At 38.8% G+C, this 18,688-nt stretch overlaps 1 protein-coding gene across 1 annotated transcript in view; it reads left to right on the plus strand.

Moving 5' to 3' along the window:
* The window catches only part of MAN1A1 (mannosidase alpha class 1A member 1), a gene marked incomplete in the record, with an annotated part of 195,065 nt that overhangs the window by 157,856 nt on the left and 18,521 nt on the right, over positions 1 to 18,688 (plus strand). The window contains 3 exon segments of the mRNA XM_014591346.2: positions 4,000 to 4,123; positions 8,760 to 8,853; positions 15,621 to 15,736. Of these exon segments, the coding sequence (XP_014446832.1) occupies positions 4,000 to 4,123; positions 8,760 to 8,853; positions 15,621 to 15,736 (334 nt within the window).

Below are 18,688 nucleotides of genomic sequence, written 5' to 3' on the forward strand. Positions count from 1 at the left end.
GCTGGTTAAGATTAGTTTGAAAGGATACACTACCAATTCAGAACAATCCTCCTGCTACTTCAGTCATTACAAGCTCTAGGAAAAGAATTAGCAGCTCTCCTGTGGGACTCCAACATGAGTAGAAAGCACCATTAGCGTTGTAGTTCCTTCCTCCAGCCCTATTAAGCATTCCCAAGAGACAAAAAGAAAAGTAGGTAAAGCTCATTGCTTATCAGAGCTATGAGGTCAGTAAGTAATTATACCTTCTTGCTTTTGAGTACAGTAGGATGAGCAAGTACATTACCACTGCTAATAAATTACACTCAAATTATAGTCTCTAAAGCAACAAAATAGTATTCCGAATTTTTTCTTAAAAAAATATCATAGTGACTCAGTTCTTTAAAAGCCATGTTTCTAATCACAATAGCCAAAATCAGTTACTTTAGTTGCGGTGTTTTGTTTTCAAATACTTACTACCTTCATAGAATCCTGAACATTTAAATTAAACATTAAAATATATATAATAAATAGTCATGTAATTTAGAATGGAAGAGCTAGGGATTAGAGGAAACAGAAATAAATGAAATTCGAGTGATACAAGACTTTGAAGTTCAGCTTGGAGGCTTTGAACCAAACATTTGGCAGCCCCTCAGATCATGTTAATTGCCTTTCTGTGTTTACATTTCTATATGCCAAATCATCATTTTGGCTTAAAATGTAATCATTATAACAAGATTGGAAATATTTAATTATTTCTCCCTCTCATACCTTCCTTATAGAAGTAATAGTTTTTGAACATAAATTATTTATTTATTTTTAAAATATTTTTTCTAAAAATTTAATTACTGTTTGTAAAGCAGACCAGAAAAAGAACACCAAAACTGCCTTTTAAATATTGTGTCTGAGACCAGCAGATAGTAAAATAGTTATGTTGCTAGATTCCCACACAGTAGACCGTGGTTCGAGCCCAGGACCTGGCAGCTTAAAATTCACACCAGGCGTGTGTGCGTGCATGCCCAAAATCCCATAAGGAGAATGGAGGAAAAGGGATTGCAGTGTGGCCATCCCTCCTGGGGGATGATTTCTCACTTTCTGTCTCCCTGTTTCTCTCTATCTCTCTGGCAAGCGTATATACCCTATAGAAAAAAATCTCTCTCAAAAAAAAAGTACTGTGATCACAGTGCTGAAGTTAAAGATATTTTAAGTCAGAATTTGGAAACAAAACCGTCTTGGAAATCTATCTGCTTATTCCTCTCATTCTGTGAGTAACCAAAACTTGGTTTTGACAGAGTGCATGCTTGCTGCACAAAAGGGACAGCCATGTCCCAAGACACAGACACATTTCAGCTGCAGTGGCCCATGGTATGTGTCCATGTCCCCCTCCAGGTCAATCTGCAGATTTTTGCAACTCTGCCCAAGGAAAAGCTTATAATATAATATAACCTAAATGCCTTTTCAGGTTACTCGATCCCCTCACCTGACTTACATTGAGGACCCAGTACAACCACTGTGTTGGAAACAATCTTACTGAAATATAATGATTCTGTACGTTGAAGGAATGCTATTCAAAACCAACATTTCATATAAACATACCATGTATTTTCTATTCAGCTTTCTATTAGTAAGGTCTATACTTTGCTAATGCTTTTAATGTTCTTACTCCCTGTACAATTAAACAGTACTAGAAAAGGGTGCTGTTTTCCTTCTGATATGGATATGTACAAAGGAGGAGGGAGGGAAAATATATAACCCTTTTAAGTCTTCATTTTTTAGCATAGTGAAAATTTTCAGTACCTCTCCGGTGCTGTCTTGATTCACCACACTAATGGCTGAGAACAAACGTGTGGTACACAAGTAACTTGAGTGGTAGTTTAATACAGAGATATTGCTTAATGTCCACATCTGAGTGTGTGGCACATCCTCTAATCCCCTGAACTGACAAGAACCAGTCCCTGGAGCTCTGCAGATTAGGCAGGGCCTCCTCAGCACCTTGTTCTCTTCCTTCTCTAAGATAAAGTCATCCTCTCTTACCCACATATGTTCTGGCTGTATTTTTAATATTTCTCCAAACTATAGAAATTTTCCTTTTGTGTAATAGTTTTATTGACCTTGGTCAGTGATGGAATGATTGGAATAAAAAATTGATATGTCATGACAGCAAATTAATGACCAATTACTATATGCATTTGCCATATGTTAATAAGATTTGAAAGTAGCTATTCATCCTATTTGGATGATTGAATATTCCTTTTATCTAATCCAACTATAAAAATGAAAACTGACTCACATTCCCAGAACCTAACAAATTTAGGGCATTTTCTAAAATAAATGGCTACATGAATCTCACAGCTCTATGTTTTACCTTTGTTTACTTTTTATTAGGTGTGCCACACATCTGCATTTCAGAAGGAAAATCTAGATTTTGCTGTTAAAAGGAACAAGGGATAAGGGATTTCAGATACGAGCTGTCATTTTATTTTCCCCTTTTTTTCGGCACTTCTCGGCAGCTTAGCAGCCAGTACAGTGACAGGACTAGAGGAACATACCCACCACTGTGACTGATAGAAGGCAAAAACACAAGAGGGTGGTCAGGAAATGCAGGGGACACCAAGAGTGGCATTTAAATGAGGTATACCTTGGAAAGAAAGGAAAGTGAGAATGGCACAGCCTTTAAGACCTTGGCTTCAGCTTATCTTACACCCTCTCTTCCACCATCTTCCCTTCCTCTTGCTCCCAGTGTCAGAGGCTACCTCTAGTTCCTGACCAGCTCCTGTGCTTTTGCGGTCTCTCCCTGTGGAGATGCTCCCTCATGCTGTTCCTCACTTTTACTTTTCTTTCTAGAACCAACTCAGGAGTCTTCTCTTAGAAGAAGCCATTGTGTTGTGTGTGTCTTAGCTTGAGAGGCTCAGCGAACTCCTCATGTGTTTATCTTGGCATGTATTGTATTCGGTTGGAATTACTGATGCCTCGGTCGTTCTCTCCCATTACAAGATCTTTAAGAAAAATGGTGACTATTATCAAAATTGCTTGTAACCCAGTGCTTACGTCTAGTCTCTGGCAAATAGTAGGCATGTAATGAAAGTACATGTGAACGAAAATCAAAAGGTGGGCCTTCAGATATCAGAAAGGAAATGTACTATTCAAAGCAGTAATTGACCTTGTTCTTTATTTGAATTAACACATATGGCTTGAAGTTTTAAGTGGCTTTTCAGAAATGAATGGTGCCCAAGAGAATGACCACATCTCAAGTACACTTTCTGTGTACTTGTGTGTACACATGTTCGTAACTATTTTTCAAAAGACTATTTTTATAAAGCATTTCTCCAAGACGGGCCACAGGCCATAATTTGTAGAAGTCAGGCTTCTGACTTTTTTTCAGCTTTGTATACATAACTTTGTTGAGATCCATGAGTATAAATGAAATAATATAGGGAATGAGTTAGTGCCTTAGAAAACATACTTTAAAAACAAATAAAATATGTGAAGACAAGTCTAAGAAAAGTGGACTAGTAAAGGGGGAGTGGATCTGGAGAGGAATAAAGTGCATATGTAAGTAAAGAGTCTCTGCAATTTATCTTTTACCCAAGTAAAATTACGTACATAATGTGAATGTCTAAAATTCTGTGGAGTCCCAGGCTGAAATTAATTAAAATGTTAAAAGACCTTATATGACATTTGGCCCTGGTGAGAGTGAGTGTTTGGGACTGATGTTTTACGTTCTACTTGGAATGGTTGTACATCTCTATATATTACAGCTTCTGTACCTTCCAAAATGTTTGTCTGCTTGGCAACAGCAAGCTCACTGAAACTTCTTTCTGACTTAAGTCAACAGCAATTTTCAATTTGGAAATAGGAATCAGAACCTAAAATCCGTATCCAAAGAAAACAATGCTCGATTTTTACAATATTCTAAATGAACCATTAGCTGAGATATCATATTTTTAAAAACTGTTTCACTTCTATTCAGAACTGTGAATGTGGCATTAGTCTGACCCTTACTCAGTGTCCTTTCTTCTTTAGCGGTATTGGAAGGAACTGGCCCTGGGCCTCGGGAGGCAGCAGTATTCTGGCAGAATTTGGAACCCTGCATTTGGAGTTCATGCACTTGAGCCACTTATCAGGAAACCCCATCTTTGCTGAAAAGGTGAGATTTCCCAATACACCTCGCATTGCAAAGTGGCACTCATAAGAAACAACATCCTCTCCTGGGTGATTTAGTAATAAACATGAGTATCCCTTATCCAAAATGATTGGGGCCTAGAGGGCTTCAAATTTTCCATATTTTAAGGATTTTGGAATATTTGCATATATATAATGAGATATCTTGGGGATGGGACCCATGTCTAAATACAAAATTCATTCATTTCACGCCTGCCTTATACACATAACATAAAGAGTATATGCAATATTTTTGTACTGCCGGGTTTTGACTGTGACCTGTCACATAAGGTCAGGTGTTGAATATTCCACTTTTGACATCATGTTAATGCTTTAAAAATTTTGGAGTTCGGAGATTTTCAGATTAAGGATGCTCAACCTCTCTTGGATATGAAAAATAACAGTCAAGATTATTATAGCTCTTCATGAAGTTTTGTAATGTGAGACATTTTATTTACTAACCTATAAATCCAGTCTTTCTATAACACCATTCCAACATAGGGTGACAGGGTCTGGCTCCCACATTTGGTTCTATACAACTTAAGTAAGTTACTTTACCTATTTGAATTTTTTCTTTTCGTTATCTAAAAATGTCGAGAATCAAGTAGACTATGTGAACCAAGTATGTGAAAGACTTACAGTCAGAGTGTTACGCAAAGGAGAGAAGGCAGCAGACTTCATTTCTAATTTTCAGGAAGTGTCCCACAGATATTTGGATAAATTCATGTTCACCCTCCCACTCTGCCCTGAACTTTACCCCCACTTGCTGGCTCCTCTTTATAGCAGTATTTCTTGAAAGAGTTCCCTATTCTTGTCTCTCACTCTCTTGAACCCTCTCCAGTCAGGCTTTTTTCCCAGCCATTCCTGTCACACTGACCAGTAAGCACCATATTGCCAAAGCCAGTTAACCCATTTTCCTCCCTCAGCTTTCTTACCCTCTCAGCAATTGACACAGATGGTAGGTCCCCCCCATGAGACCCTCTATGCACTTGGCTACAGGCAGTAAACAGCCTTCCATATTCATAGGTTCTACATCCTCAGATCCAAACAACCACCAATGCAGCTAGACCACTTCACTTATTACATATTATGGGAAGAGGTGGCTCTCTGGAAGAGAGATGCTAAAGAAATTTATTTATATATTTCTTTTTCACTGATATCCAATGCTAAGATTACTTATAAGTAACCTACAGATGACTTAAGTTATGCTGGAGGATGTGCATAGTTTATGTGCAAATAGTATTCCATTTATATAAGGGATTGAGCATGTGTGGATTTTTGTATCTGTGTGGCTCCTGCAACCAATTACCTGTGGCTATGAAGGATGACTGTACTCTCCTGGTTCACCCCATTCCTCGCTGGAGTACCCTTTCTCAGTTTCCTTCATCGGATCCTTCTCAACACCCCAACGTCTAACTATCGGAAAGTCCCAGACCTCACACTCGGGGCTTTTCCCATGTATATGTATTCACCTTTCACCTTATCTCATCCAGTCCTATGACTTTATATACCATCTCCATGCTGTTGACTCTAGATTTATAATTCCAGTCCCAGCCTGTCCCCTGAGGTCCACTCTTTTTTTTTTTTTTAGTAATAAACATGAGTATCCCTTATCCAAAATGATTGGGGCCTAGAGGGCTTCAAATTTTCCATATTTTAAGGATTTTGGAATATTTGCATATATATAATGAGATATCTTGGGGATGGGACCCATGTCTAAATACAAAATTCATTCATTTCACGCCTGCCTTATACACATAACATAAAGAGTATATGCAATATTTTTGTACTGCCGGGTTTTGACTGTGACCTGTCACATAAGGTCAGGTGTTGAATATTCCACTTTTGACATCATGTTAATGCTTTAAAAATTTTGGAGTTCGGAGATTTTCAGATTAAGGATGCTCAACCTCTCTTGGATATGAAAAATAACAGTCAAGATTATTATAGCTCTTCATGAAGTTTTGTAATGTGAGACATTTTATTTACTAACCTATAAATCCAGTCTTTCTATAACACCATTCCAACATAGGGTGACAGGGTCTGGCTCCCACATTTGGTTCTATACAACTTAAGTAAGTTACTTTACCTATTTGAATTTTTTCTTTTCGTTATCTAAAAATGTCGAGAATCAAGTAGACTATGTGAACCAAGTATGTGAAAGACTTACAGTCAGAGTGTTACGCAAAGGAGAGAAGGCAGCAGACTTCATTTCTAATTTTCAGGAAGTGTCCCACAGATATTTGGATAAATTCATGTTCACCCTCCCACTCTGCCCTGAACTTTACCCCCACTTGCTGGCTCCTCTTTATAGCAGTATTTCTTGAAAGAGTTCCCTATTCTTGTCTCTCACTCTCTTGAACCCTCTCCAGTCAGGCTTTTTTCCCAGCCATTCCTGTCACACTGACCAGTAAGCACCATATTGCCAAAGCCAGTTAACCCATTTTCCTCCCTCAGCTTTCTTACCCTCTCAGCAATTGACACAGATGGTAGGTCCCCCCCATGAGACCCTCTATGCACTTGGCTACAGGCAGTAAACAGCCTTCCATATTCATAGGTTCTACATCCTCAGATCCAAACAACCACCAATGCAGCTAGACCACTTCACTTATTACATATTATGGGAAGAGGTGGCTCTCTGGAAGAGAGATGCTAAAGAAATTTATTTATATATTTCTTTTTCACTGATATCCAATGCTAAGATTACTTATAAGTAACCTACAGATGACTTAAGTTATGCTGGAGGATGTGCATAGTTTATGTGCAAATAGTATTCCATTTATATAAGGGATTGAGCATGTGTGGATTTTTGTATCTGTGTGGCTCCTGCAACCAATTACCTGTGGCTATGAAGGATGACTGTACTCTCCTGGTTCACCCCATTCCTCGCTGGAGTACCCTTTCTCAGTTTCCTTCATCGGATCCTTCTCAACACCCCAACGTCTAACTATCGGAAAGTCCCAGACCTCACACTCGGGGCTTTTCCCATGTATATGTATTCACCTTTCACCTTATCTCATCCAGTCCTATGACTTTATATACCATCTCCATGCTGTTGACTCTAGATTTATAATTCCAGTCCCGCCAGACAGACAGAGAGAGACATAGAGACAGAAAGCGAGAAATCACCCCCCAGGGGGGATGGTCACGCCGCAATCCCTTCTCCTCCATTCTCCTCTCGGGATCTTGGGCACGCACGCACACGCGCCCGGCGTGAGTTTTAAGCCACCGGGTCCGGGACACGAACCGCGGTCGACTACGTGGGAGTCCAGCGACATAGCCATTACGCTAACTGCTGGTTCCCAGGTCCACTCTTTATTCAACATTTATTTGGCCTCTTCACTAAGAGGCCAAGTCTCATTTAAAATGTCTGATTCAACCCCCAAAGCCTGCTTCTACTTCAGCCTTCACTATCTTGGCAAATGGCACCTCAATTTACTCAGTGGCTCAGGTCAAAGATGTGGGTCATTCTGCTGCTGCTTTTTGGCAAACCCCAGGTCTGCCCATCAGGAAATCCTCTGCTGCCTTTGTAGTCTAGCACCCATCACCTTACATCTGCACTCTGAAGGAGCCACTCTGCAGCAGCCACCTGATTACCACTTCCTCTCTAAAGCCTCACCAATGACTGGCTTCCTTGTGTTGCTAGGCCCTGGTTCTCTCTCCTCTGCTCACTGGCATTCCCTTTTGCTTCCTGACCTCCATCCTTAGAGGCCTTGCCTAGCCCATTCTCTGTTTAGGCCTTTTGTACCTACTACTCCCTCCACTCATGCTGTTCTTCCTTACATTTCTGCCTGACTTGCTCTCTTATTTTTATCAAGCTCTGTTCAAACACATCAGCTTTCCCAGACCATCCTGACCAACACAGCAGAGCCTTTCCACCTCACATCATTCTCCATCTCAGTTCAGGCTGTCATAACGAAATGCATAGTCTGAGTAGGTTAAGCAACAGACACGTATTTCTCACAGTTCTGGAAGTTGGAAAGTTCAAGGTCCAGGTGTCAACAAAGTTGGTTTTATTCTGACGCCTTTTATCTTGACTTAAAGCTGGCGGTATCCTACAGAATGCTTACATTACTTCTTTTTTGTGCACAGAAAGAGGGAAAGAGAGAGCTGTCTTGTGTCCCTTCTTATAAGGACACTGATCCCATCATGAAGACTTTACTCTCATGACCTAATTACCTCCCTGAGTCCTCATTTCCAAATACCATTGTTTCGGGAGCTAGGACTTCAACACATGAATTTGGGGTAGGACACAATTCAGTCCATAACACTCTATTTTTTTTACAGCATTCTTCTTTTCTTAATGTACTAGATGTGTTTATTATATATATCATCCCACTGGAATGCAAAATTCTGGGAGGATAGTAACCTTGTTTGCCCACTGATCTATCTCTAATAAATGGCCTAGTATGTGGTAGATAATCACTGTGACCATATCCACTTACGGCTGTTATTTTATAATAGTAACAAGCTGTCAGAAACTACCTTTGTTTTAACATCATTTACATCATTTCAGTCAACTTTTTTATTCCAAAATAGAAAAATATAACAAGAAAGAAAAGACTGTCATAATTTTTTTGTTTTCCATTTTCTTAGTAACATTTCATTTTCTATTATTGTAGGTAATGAATATTCGAAAAGTACTGAACAAACTGGAAAAACCAGAAGGCCTTTACCCTAACTATCTGAATCCCAGTAGTGGACAGTGGGGTCAACGTAAGTCAAAAGATTAGCTTTCTTTTAACTCTATATGGTACCCAGCACTGTGCTAGTAGCAGAGAAAGGCAGCACAAAAAGTGAGCAAATTTTGTTGAAGGATATTTAGAAAAGGAGAAAAGAGGTGTGGTACCCTTAATTAAACAGGTTTCTGTCATAAAACAGATTTTGTATTACCAGGAACTCGGATTATTTATGTTTCATGTATGACTGTAAGTCTAGGGACATATACACACATTTAAAGCTATTCATCATAAAGGGAAGAAATGGGCAGGGTGGAGTGGAACTGTAACGAGCTGATCACATGGATAGAAGGCAAATGTATTCTTTTATGCTAGTGACTAGGAAGATTCTACACAGCGTAGCTAGATCATTTGACTTGGTGACATTTTCTCTTCCTGCATTGCGATGAGAGCAGAGCCTGAATCTTTAAGAGCTGGGGAATTGAAGAGCAAACGGTGTTTTTCTCCACTTAATTTCAAGCCACCCAATAAAGGTTGCTTGCCAGTAGAGTTACCTTTAGAGTAGTAGAAAGTATTATACACAGACTGTTGATGCCATAAGCCCTCACTTAAAACCTTAACTTAAAAACTTGACTAAGGATATAAAGATCCGGAATGGGTGAACGAAATATTTTCAAGCTGATTTGGGAAAACGTGGTAGATTAGATAACAGCTGAAAGCAAGGGAAGAATATTAAGTGAAGTGTATAATTGGCGAGGGTGTTAGCACTGCCTTAAAATCTCACTCTAATTTTGGTATTTTCTTTATTTTTAAACATCATATTCTTGAGTGATTATGCCTGTTACTTTAAAAGCACTATACTTTTCTTAAAGAATAATTTAGTAGAAAAAAAAATGTACTAAATTTTATGCCTGTAACCTGGTAATAGATAGGGAAGTTGAAATCTTAGAAGGGTAAGGTTGTCATTTACTGAAGTGTGGGCTACAGATCCCTGCAAGGAGATTTGCAAGAACGTAAACTGTGTCAGTCTTCTCACTTTTGTGTTATAAAATGTATACACTTTATTGTGTATAAAATTTTGATAAATTGTAGACAAGTGGTCTTCAAAAAATTTGTAGATGCATGTTATGAAAACACCGTGCATAAGTTTCAAAAATTTTTACACCAAAATAAACTCATTCTTTACTTCCATTTTGCCACAAACTTTTTGACGTTCCCTCACATGTTCACATAATAGGTAGATATATAACAGATATTTTTAATGCATTAAAAATATTTTAAAATTCTGTCAAAATTTCCAATGTCGTAAATGTTGGTAGGTATTACATAAACAAATTCTTTGAGGTGCTGATTTATTTATAAGAGTGTAAAAGGGTGCTGAGACTAAAACGTATGAGGGCCACTAGAGTATTAGAGATTAAACAGAACTTGTATAGCTTTTTAAGTACAAGATGACTAAATAAAATTCTCTAAAAGGAAAAGCTTTTATGGAGTTCCCACCACAGGTTTCAAAACCCGAAGAAAGAAAAGTCTCTTTGATTTGGTCTATTCTGTGATTTAGGGCTTAGAAGTCACTATGAAGAAGGACAAAAGGAGCCGGTTGTATTGGATCATCCCAGCTTCACCTTCTGGGTCACCCATAGCCCATGTATTTGGCCATGTTTCCTGGTACAAAGAATCCTTTATATTCAGATTGCTTGTGTGCCAGTTTCCAGATGGAAAAACATCAGGACTTGAGTCCCATGTCTCTCTCCTTCCCCACTCCCTATCCTGTGTTCCAGACTCAAAGAAGACTCACTTATTTTTTTAATTCTTTAATCGAGGCCAGCTCAGCCATATCTAGGTCTTTGCTTATGCCGTTTCCTTCATCCTTCTGCCTGTCTTTTTCCTCTACCAAAGTCTACCTCAATTCCATTTCTTTCAGGAAGCCAAATTTAAAGCCTTAGTTGAAATTCATTAGCATCCATTTCTCCTCCTTTTCTTTCTCCCCTGCCCCAGCACTTCAGGTACTTTCCTGATACAGACCTTTTCCTGATGATTCATATACACAGCCATCTTCCTAGGTATCCAAACTTCTGAGGGTGGTAGAATGTCAGTCATACTTGTTACTCCGCCACACAGTGTCTTGCACCTTGAAAGTGTTTACTTACTTGACTTTTGTGAATATTCATGTGCTCTGTATCTGATCTATTCTGTCCTGCCTTTAATGATTCTTTTTTTTTTTTTTTTGGAGAGGTTTTAGCTATAGGGTGCATGCACTCGCCAGAAAGACAGAGAGCGACAGAGAGACAGAAAACGAGAAATCACTCCCCAGACGGGATGGCCACACTCCAGTCCCTTCTCCTCCTTTCTCCTCTCGGGATCTTGGGCATGCACACACACGTGCCCAGCATGAGTTTAAGCCACCGGGTACAGGATTCAAACTGCTGTCGACTACATGGGAATCCAGCAACATAGCCATTACACTAACTGCTGGTCCCAATAATGATTCTATTTATTCTCTTTTAGGTGGAGTTCACCCAGCTCCTTACTTGTAGCTGAGAGTAGCATCTTGTCCTGGTCACTGATAATGTAAATAGATTGTGACCATTAAGGGTACATGTGTAGGGTTAGACATGTCTAAACACACAATTCTCAACTTTGTTTAATATAAGTAGCATCACTGGGGGACTATTTTGAGGAGAGAAAATTTACAAAGTCTACAAAGCAGACTTTTTAAAAATTTTTTTAAATTATTTAATTTTATTTTTTCATTCATTTGTTTTAATTTGAGGAGAGAGTGAAAGAGAGAAAGTGAGAAAGCAAGCCACCAGGTCTGGGACTTGAGCCGTGGTCGGCCATGTGGGAGTGTCCAGCGCCTTATCCACCACACCACCTACTGGTCCCTACAAAGCAGAGTTTAAAAGAGATATTGACTAGTTTAATCCTCTTTTGTCTTTATTTTTTGCTTTTTTTCCTCTATTTCTAGATATTAGGAATTCTTTTATGGAATCTATTCCTACTAGAAAGAGAATATTAAATTACCCATTTAGAGAACAGTATAATTGAATGACTACAGTACGCATTACCTTCAGTACCTTGGAAATAAAAATACCATATACGTTCTTTCCAAAAGTAGGCAGTCCTTTCCTGTCAGTAGAATCAGACATGATCTCTCCCATGTTCACTGAGATGTTTATGCGGGGCTCTGTTGTCAATATGATCAGTAGCCCAGACCAGGGGTGTGCATGGGGGGAATCTTAGTGAGTGGTATGTAAATGATCAAAAAGATGAGTTTCTCTGTGTTTCCCTATTTTGACTTTTTAGCAAATGTGAAAATTTTATAGGCAGGAAATTAAAAATAGAAAACTAATTAGAGCTTACCAATATTGTGGAAAATAAATGGGTTAACACATAACCCCTTTTTCTATTTTAAAAATTCCAAAATGTCTAAACTTGTTTTTTCCATTCATGACAAAATCATCACCAAAGAGGGGAGAATATCAAACTGCTTCTGGCTATTAGTTTTTAACTCCCATTGCCTTAACTCTGAGGACATGTCTGGACCGTGGCCATCATTATCTGTTACTTCCTTTAGAACTTGTTATTTTGACAGTAACTGGATAGTGACTTGCTTTACCATGCATCACTTGCATGTGTCTCCTACAATCATGTTTTTAACAACAGGGGCTATTATTGATGAGATAGTACTTAGCCTATTTAGTTTGTAAATGTCAGAGGTTTCTGTACTGATTTATTTAGGAAACTATAAAGGTCACTTCCGACACCGCAACTTTAAGAATCAGACTTATACTTTTTAAAACACATTTTCACAAGCTGAAAAACTGTAATTCTGGACTTTCTGTGATTAAAAAATACATATTAGATTCTAAAAATATGGTACTTCTAGCTTGAATAGTTACAGTCTTTTGGAAGTGGATTTAAACATTTTTGCTTGGTTCCTGGGCTGTGTATTGAGTACCTACCACATACAATATACCTGTTAGGGACTGGTATGGACTGAAAAGTATGGTATGTCTGGTCTCTGCCCTTCTGCATCATACTCTCATGGATAAGACAAGAAGATTCTACTAGATTATGAAATCTCAGGTGTGGTAAATGTGTGCTCTCAAAAAGCAGGTGATGGGGCCAGCAGGTGGTGTAATTGTTAAGGTACTAGATTCCCACGTGGCCTATCATGGTCCAAGTTCTGGACCCAACAGCTTGAGAATTAAGCCAGGCACCTGTGCCTGTGTGCCCCAAGTCCCAGGAGAAGCTTAGAGGGGAAGATATTGTAACATGACCATCCCTCCTGAGGCGGGGAGTGATTTCTTACGTTTTCTCTCTCTCTCTCTCTCTCTCTCTCTGACTCACTCACTCACTCTCTCTCATATGTGCCCTGTGGCAAAAATGTTAAAAAAAAAAAAAGGCATGTGATGAGGAAACTTGTACAAGGTGTCCAGGACAGCATCTTTGAGGAAGTGCCATTTGATCTCATACTACATGAAGTATAAGTAAGAATTACTGAAGAAGAAAAGGGTCTCAGAGTGCATTTCAGGTAGTAGAAACAAAGCCCTGAGACACCCTCAGGCAGAATGGAACCTCGTGTTTCTGAGGAACCAAAAGAAGGTCTGTATGGCAACAAGTAGAGAGGAAGAACAACAAGACTGCTGATAGGAAGGAGACTGAGATCCACAAGGCCTCCCAGGACTCCAAAGACCAGGACCGAATGATTAACTAAGGCGTGATCAGATGCACATGTTAAAAGGACTCCGTGGACATTAGTATGGAGAGTAGATGGGAGTGGAGCTGCCATCGTAGTTTCTGCAGTGACGGAAATGTTGCACATCTTCTCTGTCCAGTACAGTATGCAAGGGCCCCATGTAGCTATTGAGCACTAGTAAAGCTCGGGAACTAGATTTTTCTGTTTTATTTTTTAATTGATTTTAATTTAATCAACTTAAACTAGAATTGTTATGCTACCTAGAATAAAAGCAAGGAATCAGATAATTAGCCACTGCAGACTCAGAGGCAAGAGGCAGTAGTGAGTTGAGCCAGGATCAGTTTGGTGAAAACAGAAAGAAGTGAATGAACTCAAGGAATAAAATTAGTAGATTTTGGTACTCATTGGATGTGGGAGTAAAACACAGAAGTAAAGAATGACCACCTGATTTTTGCAGATAAGAGCATGGCGTCCTTGGAAGATACAGTTGAAATGAAAGGGATAATAAACTTACTTTTTAACCTGTTGAATTTTAGGTGCCCAAGTGGAGTTCTTGGGCAGGAATCAGAAGAAAAACTGTCTTGACAGATGTATAAAGACCGATTTTACTTTTGTATAACCAAGTCAACAAAGATTTTGTTATAGATAAACAAAATTAGTTTTGAATTATGGGACTTAAAAGACTACCTTACTAATACTCAAATTCTGTGAATGCTAATGTTGATGTTTCAAATAGATTGTGTTTCTGTAAACACAACTATGCATGAAAAGAAAAATTACTGGCCTACCCTTAGTGGCACAATTGGTAACATACTAAACTAGAGTTGAAAACCACATGGCTGACTGCAGGTTCAGATCCCCAGTCAGCCTGAAAACATGCTGGGCACGCACACATGCATGCAAAATCCTACGTCAACTGTAGCCCAGTGTTACATTTAAATTTCAACAAATGTCTTACTTTCAAAATGGCATTCTGAAATGAGCAGATGTGCTGCTAACTAATGTAATATACTCTAAACATTACCAGGGCAATTTTGTAAACAAAAAGAGACATAATCACCCTTAAGTCTAAGAATCAAGTTCTCTAGTAAATAAACAAATAGAAACTAAACTAAATTAAAATCGTTCAAGTATATATATTTAAGTAAATTTTTATTTTTATTTGACAAGCTGGAGGGCTGGGGAAAGAGAATTGTGACAGGAAAAGACCTTGTTGAGCCTTATTTTCTCTCTCTTCCTTTCTCTCCTTCTCTCTCATGTGCATATGTACACTACCATTAATAAAATAAACTTTAAAAATAAGTAAGCGAAAGTACTAATTCAAGCAGTTAGTGTTTTATGATGGAGACCGAGCAAACCCAAATGTGAGACTCTGTGACTTCTAGAGTCAGGTGGCACTTTTCAATGCTGTGATCTCATTTAGCCTCTCTTAGCCTCATTTTTCTCACTTTTAAAATGAGGATTACAGTGGCAAGATTGTTAGTAATACATTGCAGTGGGGTTGGCCTCATGAATAGCAGAAGAGTTGTGTTGAAGGAATGGAGTATTAGCAGGAAAAACTTCCATCCTATCTTCTCTCTTACTGCCTCAACCTGTAGGTTTTGGACCCTTCAGATTGGTACACTAGAAAGCTTATCAAATAATAATAATAAAAGCAAGAACCTGAAGAGCTTCTTCTTTTCCAACAAGTTGCTATTTTTTTAAGATTTGCTTCTACTCATAGTTCTGACAAAATCTGATATTATTCAGAACTAAAGAAAATAGAAATTTATTCAAATATATATACTGTGGGACATTTTAATTTAGTTTTGTTTTCTTGTCTGTTTACTAGAGAACTAGATTCTTAGAATGAAGGGTGATTACATATCCATTACCTTCATGTTTACAAAACTACCCTGGCAATGTTTGGTGTATATCACTTTTGTTAACAGCACATCTGCTCATTTCAGAATACCATTCTGAAAGTAAGAAATTCGTTGAAGTTTACATGTAACACTGAGTTATAGTTAACATAGGATTTTGCATCCTAGTTGCTAATGGTTTTAGTGCATTATCTGAATTAAAGACAGAATCATTCTAAACTCATTTCCCTCTCTTTTCAGATCATGTATCAGTTGGAGGTCTTGGAGATAGCTTTTATGAATATTTGCTAAAGGCATGGTTAATGTCTGACAAGACGGATTTAGAAGCTAAGAAGATGTATTTTGATGCTGTTCAGGTAACTCAATATTTAAATCATCTTTGCCATTCAGCTCTAACTTACAGCTTGCGTATTAAACAAGCTTCAATGAAAAAATAGAATACTAGATGAGTGGGGTTACAAAATATTTTCAGTTAGGTGCAGTTCAATATGTGCTAATATAATTACAACAATAGTAATCTTGCTTAATATGATTAGTTCTGATTGTTAAGTTAGAAGTTTTTTACTTGGTTCAAACCTCAGTTAAGAGTCACAGATCTGAAAAAAAAAAAAAAAGAGGTATTCTTCTTTAATAAATATGAATTTGCTCCATAGAGCCACAATTTTAAGTTATGAAGGAGAAACCTTGAAAATGTATTCTGAAAATTGACTAAGTTAAAATTGCCTCCAAGATTGGGACCATCAGGTAGCGTAGTGGTTGAGGTGCTGGATTCCGACATGGTGAACTGCAGTTTGAGTCCCAGACCTAGCAGCTTGAAATTCACACGGACTCGTGTGTGTCTGCGTTTGTCACACACACGTGCCAACAAAATCCTAAGAGGAGAATGGAGGAGAGGAGTTGTGACATGGCCATCACCTCTGGGGGCTAGTCTCTCTCTCTCTCTCTCTCTCTCTCTCTCTCCCTCTGTGTGTGTGTGTGTGTGTGTGTGTGTGTGTGTGTGTCGGATGTGCCCTTTAGCAAAATTCTCTCTTAAAAAAAGAAAAATTGCCCAAGATTACAACCAGTACTAATGGCTATCTCCATTTGAAGTAAACTCACTTCCAGAGACATGTGGATAGTTCTCAAAGGAAATCCAGATATGAAAACTTGAACAAATTAATACTTAAAGGAAAATCATTGATAGTTTTCAAAGGATCCTTTATAATGAAGGAGGTATCAGAAGGAACAAATACGTGTTGAATTGTTCACTGTGTACCAAGCAGTGTGTTAGGAAGATCATTTTTGTCCCACAGTACTTTAGACATTATTCACCCAATTTTATAGCCATGGTTGCTGAATCTAAGAGAGGTTAGGGATGGAACTAGAAGTTCATAGTAAAATTTGTCTGAGTCAACACCTGCTCCTTGTTATTTCACCACTTGGGGTTTATTTGTAAAGAATTTCCACACTCCATTGAAATGTTTATTTGGAAGCAATTAGTAAGATAAGTTAGAGACTACTGGGCAACATCTATAGGAGGCAGCCAGTGCAGAAGTAAACTAAGAAACGCTTCCAGTTATGCCTCAGTTAAAAGTAAAAATAAAGTTAGAAAGTAAATAAAGTCAAGAAAAAAATTACTTGAATTTGCACCCAACTTTTCAGGAACTTTTTGGGGTGCAGAATCAGGTACCTTTGTAATTGATAAGTATTTTACCTGGTAATTCACAGATACAATCACATGCTGCTTAACTCAGGGCTATGCTCTGGGAAACACATTGCTAGATGATTTTGTCTTTGTGTGAAATCACAGAGTCGACTAACGCAAGCCTACATGGTGTAGCCTACTGCGTACCTAGGCTGCATGGTATTGATACTGGATTTGGTACCCTTAGGGGACATAAGGAGCAGAACCATACAAGAATAAATCAAGCATGAGAGAAAATGATGCAATGAAGACATGTGGAATAAACACGAAATGTCTGGGAACCAGCAGTTAGCGTAATGGCTATGTCGCTGGATTCCCACGTAGTCGACTGCGGTTCGTGTCCCGGACCCGGTGGCTTAAAACTCACGCCGGGCGCGTGTGCGTGCGTGCCCAAGATCCCGAGAGGAGAATGGAGGAGAAGGGATTGCGGCGTGACCATCCCCCCTGGGGGGTGATTTCTCGCTTTCTGTTTCTATGTCTCTCTCTGTCTGGCGAGCGCACGCACCCTACAGTGAAAATCTCTCAAAAAAAAAAAAAAAAACACGAAATGTCTGAGGCTGCTGCCTGCCTAGGAGAGCATACTGTTTCACAGTAAAGAGGTTTTTATATAAGTAGGAGTACACTCTAAATAATGTTTTTTAAAAAATAAAAACACAGTATCATAAATACACAAGCCCGTAACATAGTTTCTTGTTATCATTGTCAAGTAGTACATACTATTCATCACTGCCTGCTGTACTTTTATACAGCTGTCAGTACAGTAGGTCTGTTGACATCAGCATCACCGTAGGCACCAAGGAATGCCTTGCCCTGTATGACTACAATGTCACTAGGTGATAGGAACTTTTCAACTCCATTATAAGCTTACAGGACCAATGTTATATGCTGTCCATCATTGATGGAAATGTCATTACACAGTGCAAGACTGTAGCCTTTTAATATGAATTATCAAGGATTCTCAAATAGTAAAATTATAGCTAATCCTCAAAAAACTGAACTTTTTCTTGATTACTTAGAATTTTTTTTTATAACCAGGAATATTAATTTATAAGGGAAAAAATGGAAATTTGTTTTGAGATTGACTTCCCTAACAGGATATCTAGGTGATTTTGACATAGGCTGTCTTATTTACTTCAATATAAATGCAACTCACTTTGCTCTGGTTAACGGTGGAATATTACATTGGTTTCTTCCCGTGGTCACTTGGGAGTTTCGTTAAATGAAGCACATACAACTCATTATGACTTCACAAGTGGGAACCAGAAGTGCTTTAGCTAGACATTGGCCTTAATTTGGGCCCAACCGTTATTAAGGCACATGATGAACATCAAGAGCAAACTTGGGGGGAACCAGCAGTTAGCATAATGGCTATGTTGCTGCACTCCCACGTAGTCAACCGCAGTTTGCATCCTGGATCCGGTGGCTTAAAACTCACACTGGGCGCGTGTGCGTGCGTGCCCAAGATCCCGAGAGGAGAATGGAGGAGAAGGGATTGCAGCGTGACCATCCCCCCTGGGGGGTGATTTCTCACTTTCTGTCTCTCTGTCTCTCTGTCTCTCTCTGTCTGTCTGGCGAGCGCACATGCCCTATAGCGAAAACCTCTCCAAGAAAAAAAAGAAAAAAA

The sequence above is a fragment of the Tupaia chinensis genome, unplaced genomic scaffold (genome assembly GCF_000334495.1).
Source record: "Tupaia chinensis unplaced genomic scaffold, TupChi_1.0 Scaffold000563_1, whole genome shotgun sequence".
In the NCBI taxonomy this organism is placed as follows: Eukaryota; Metazoa; Chordata; class Mammalia; order Scandentia; family Tupaiidae; genus Tupaia; species Tupaia belangeri.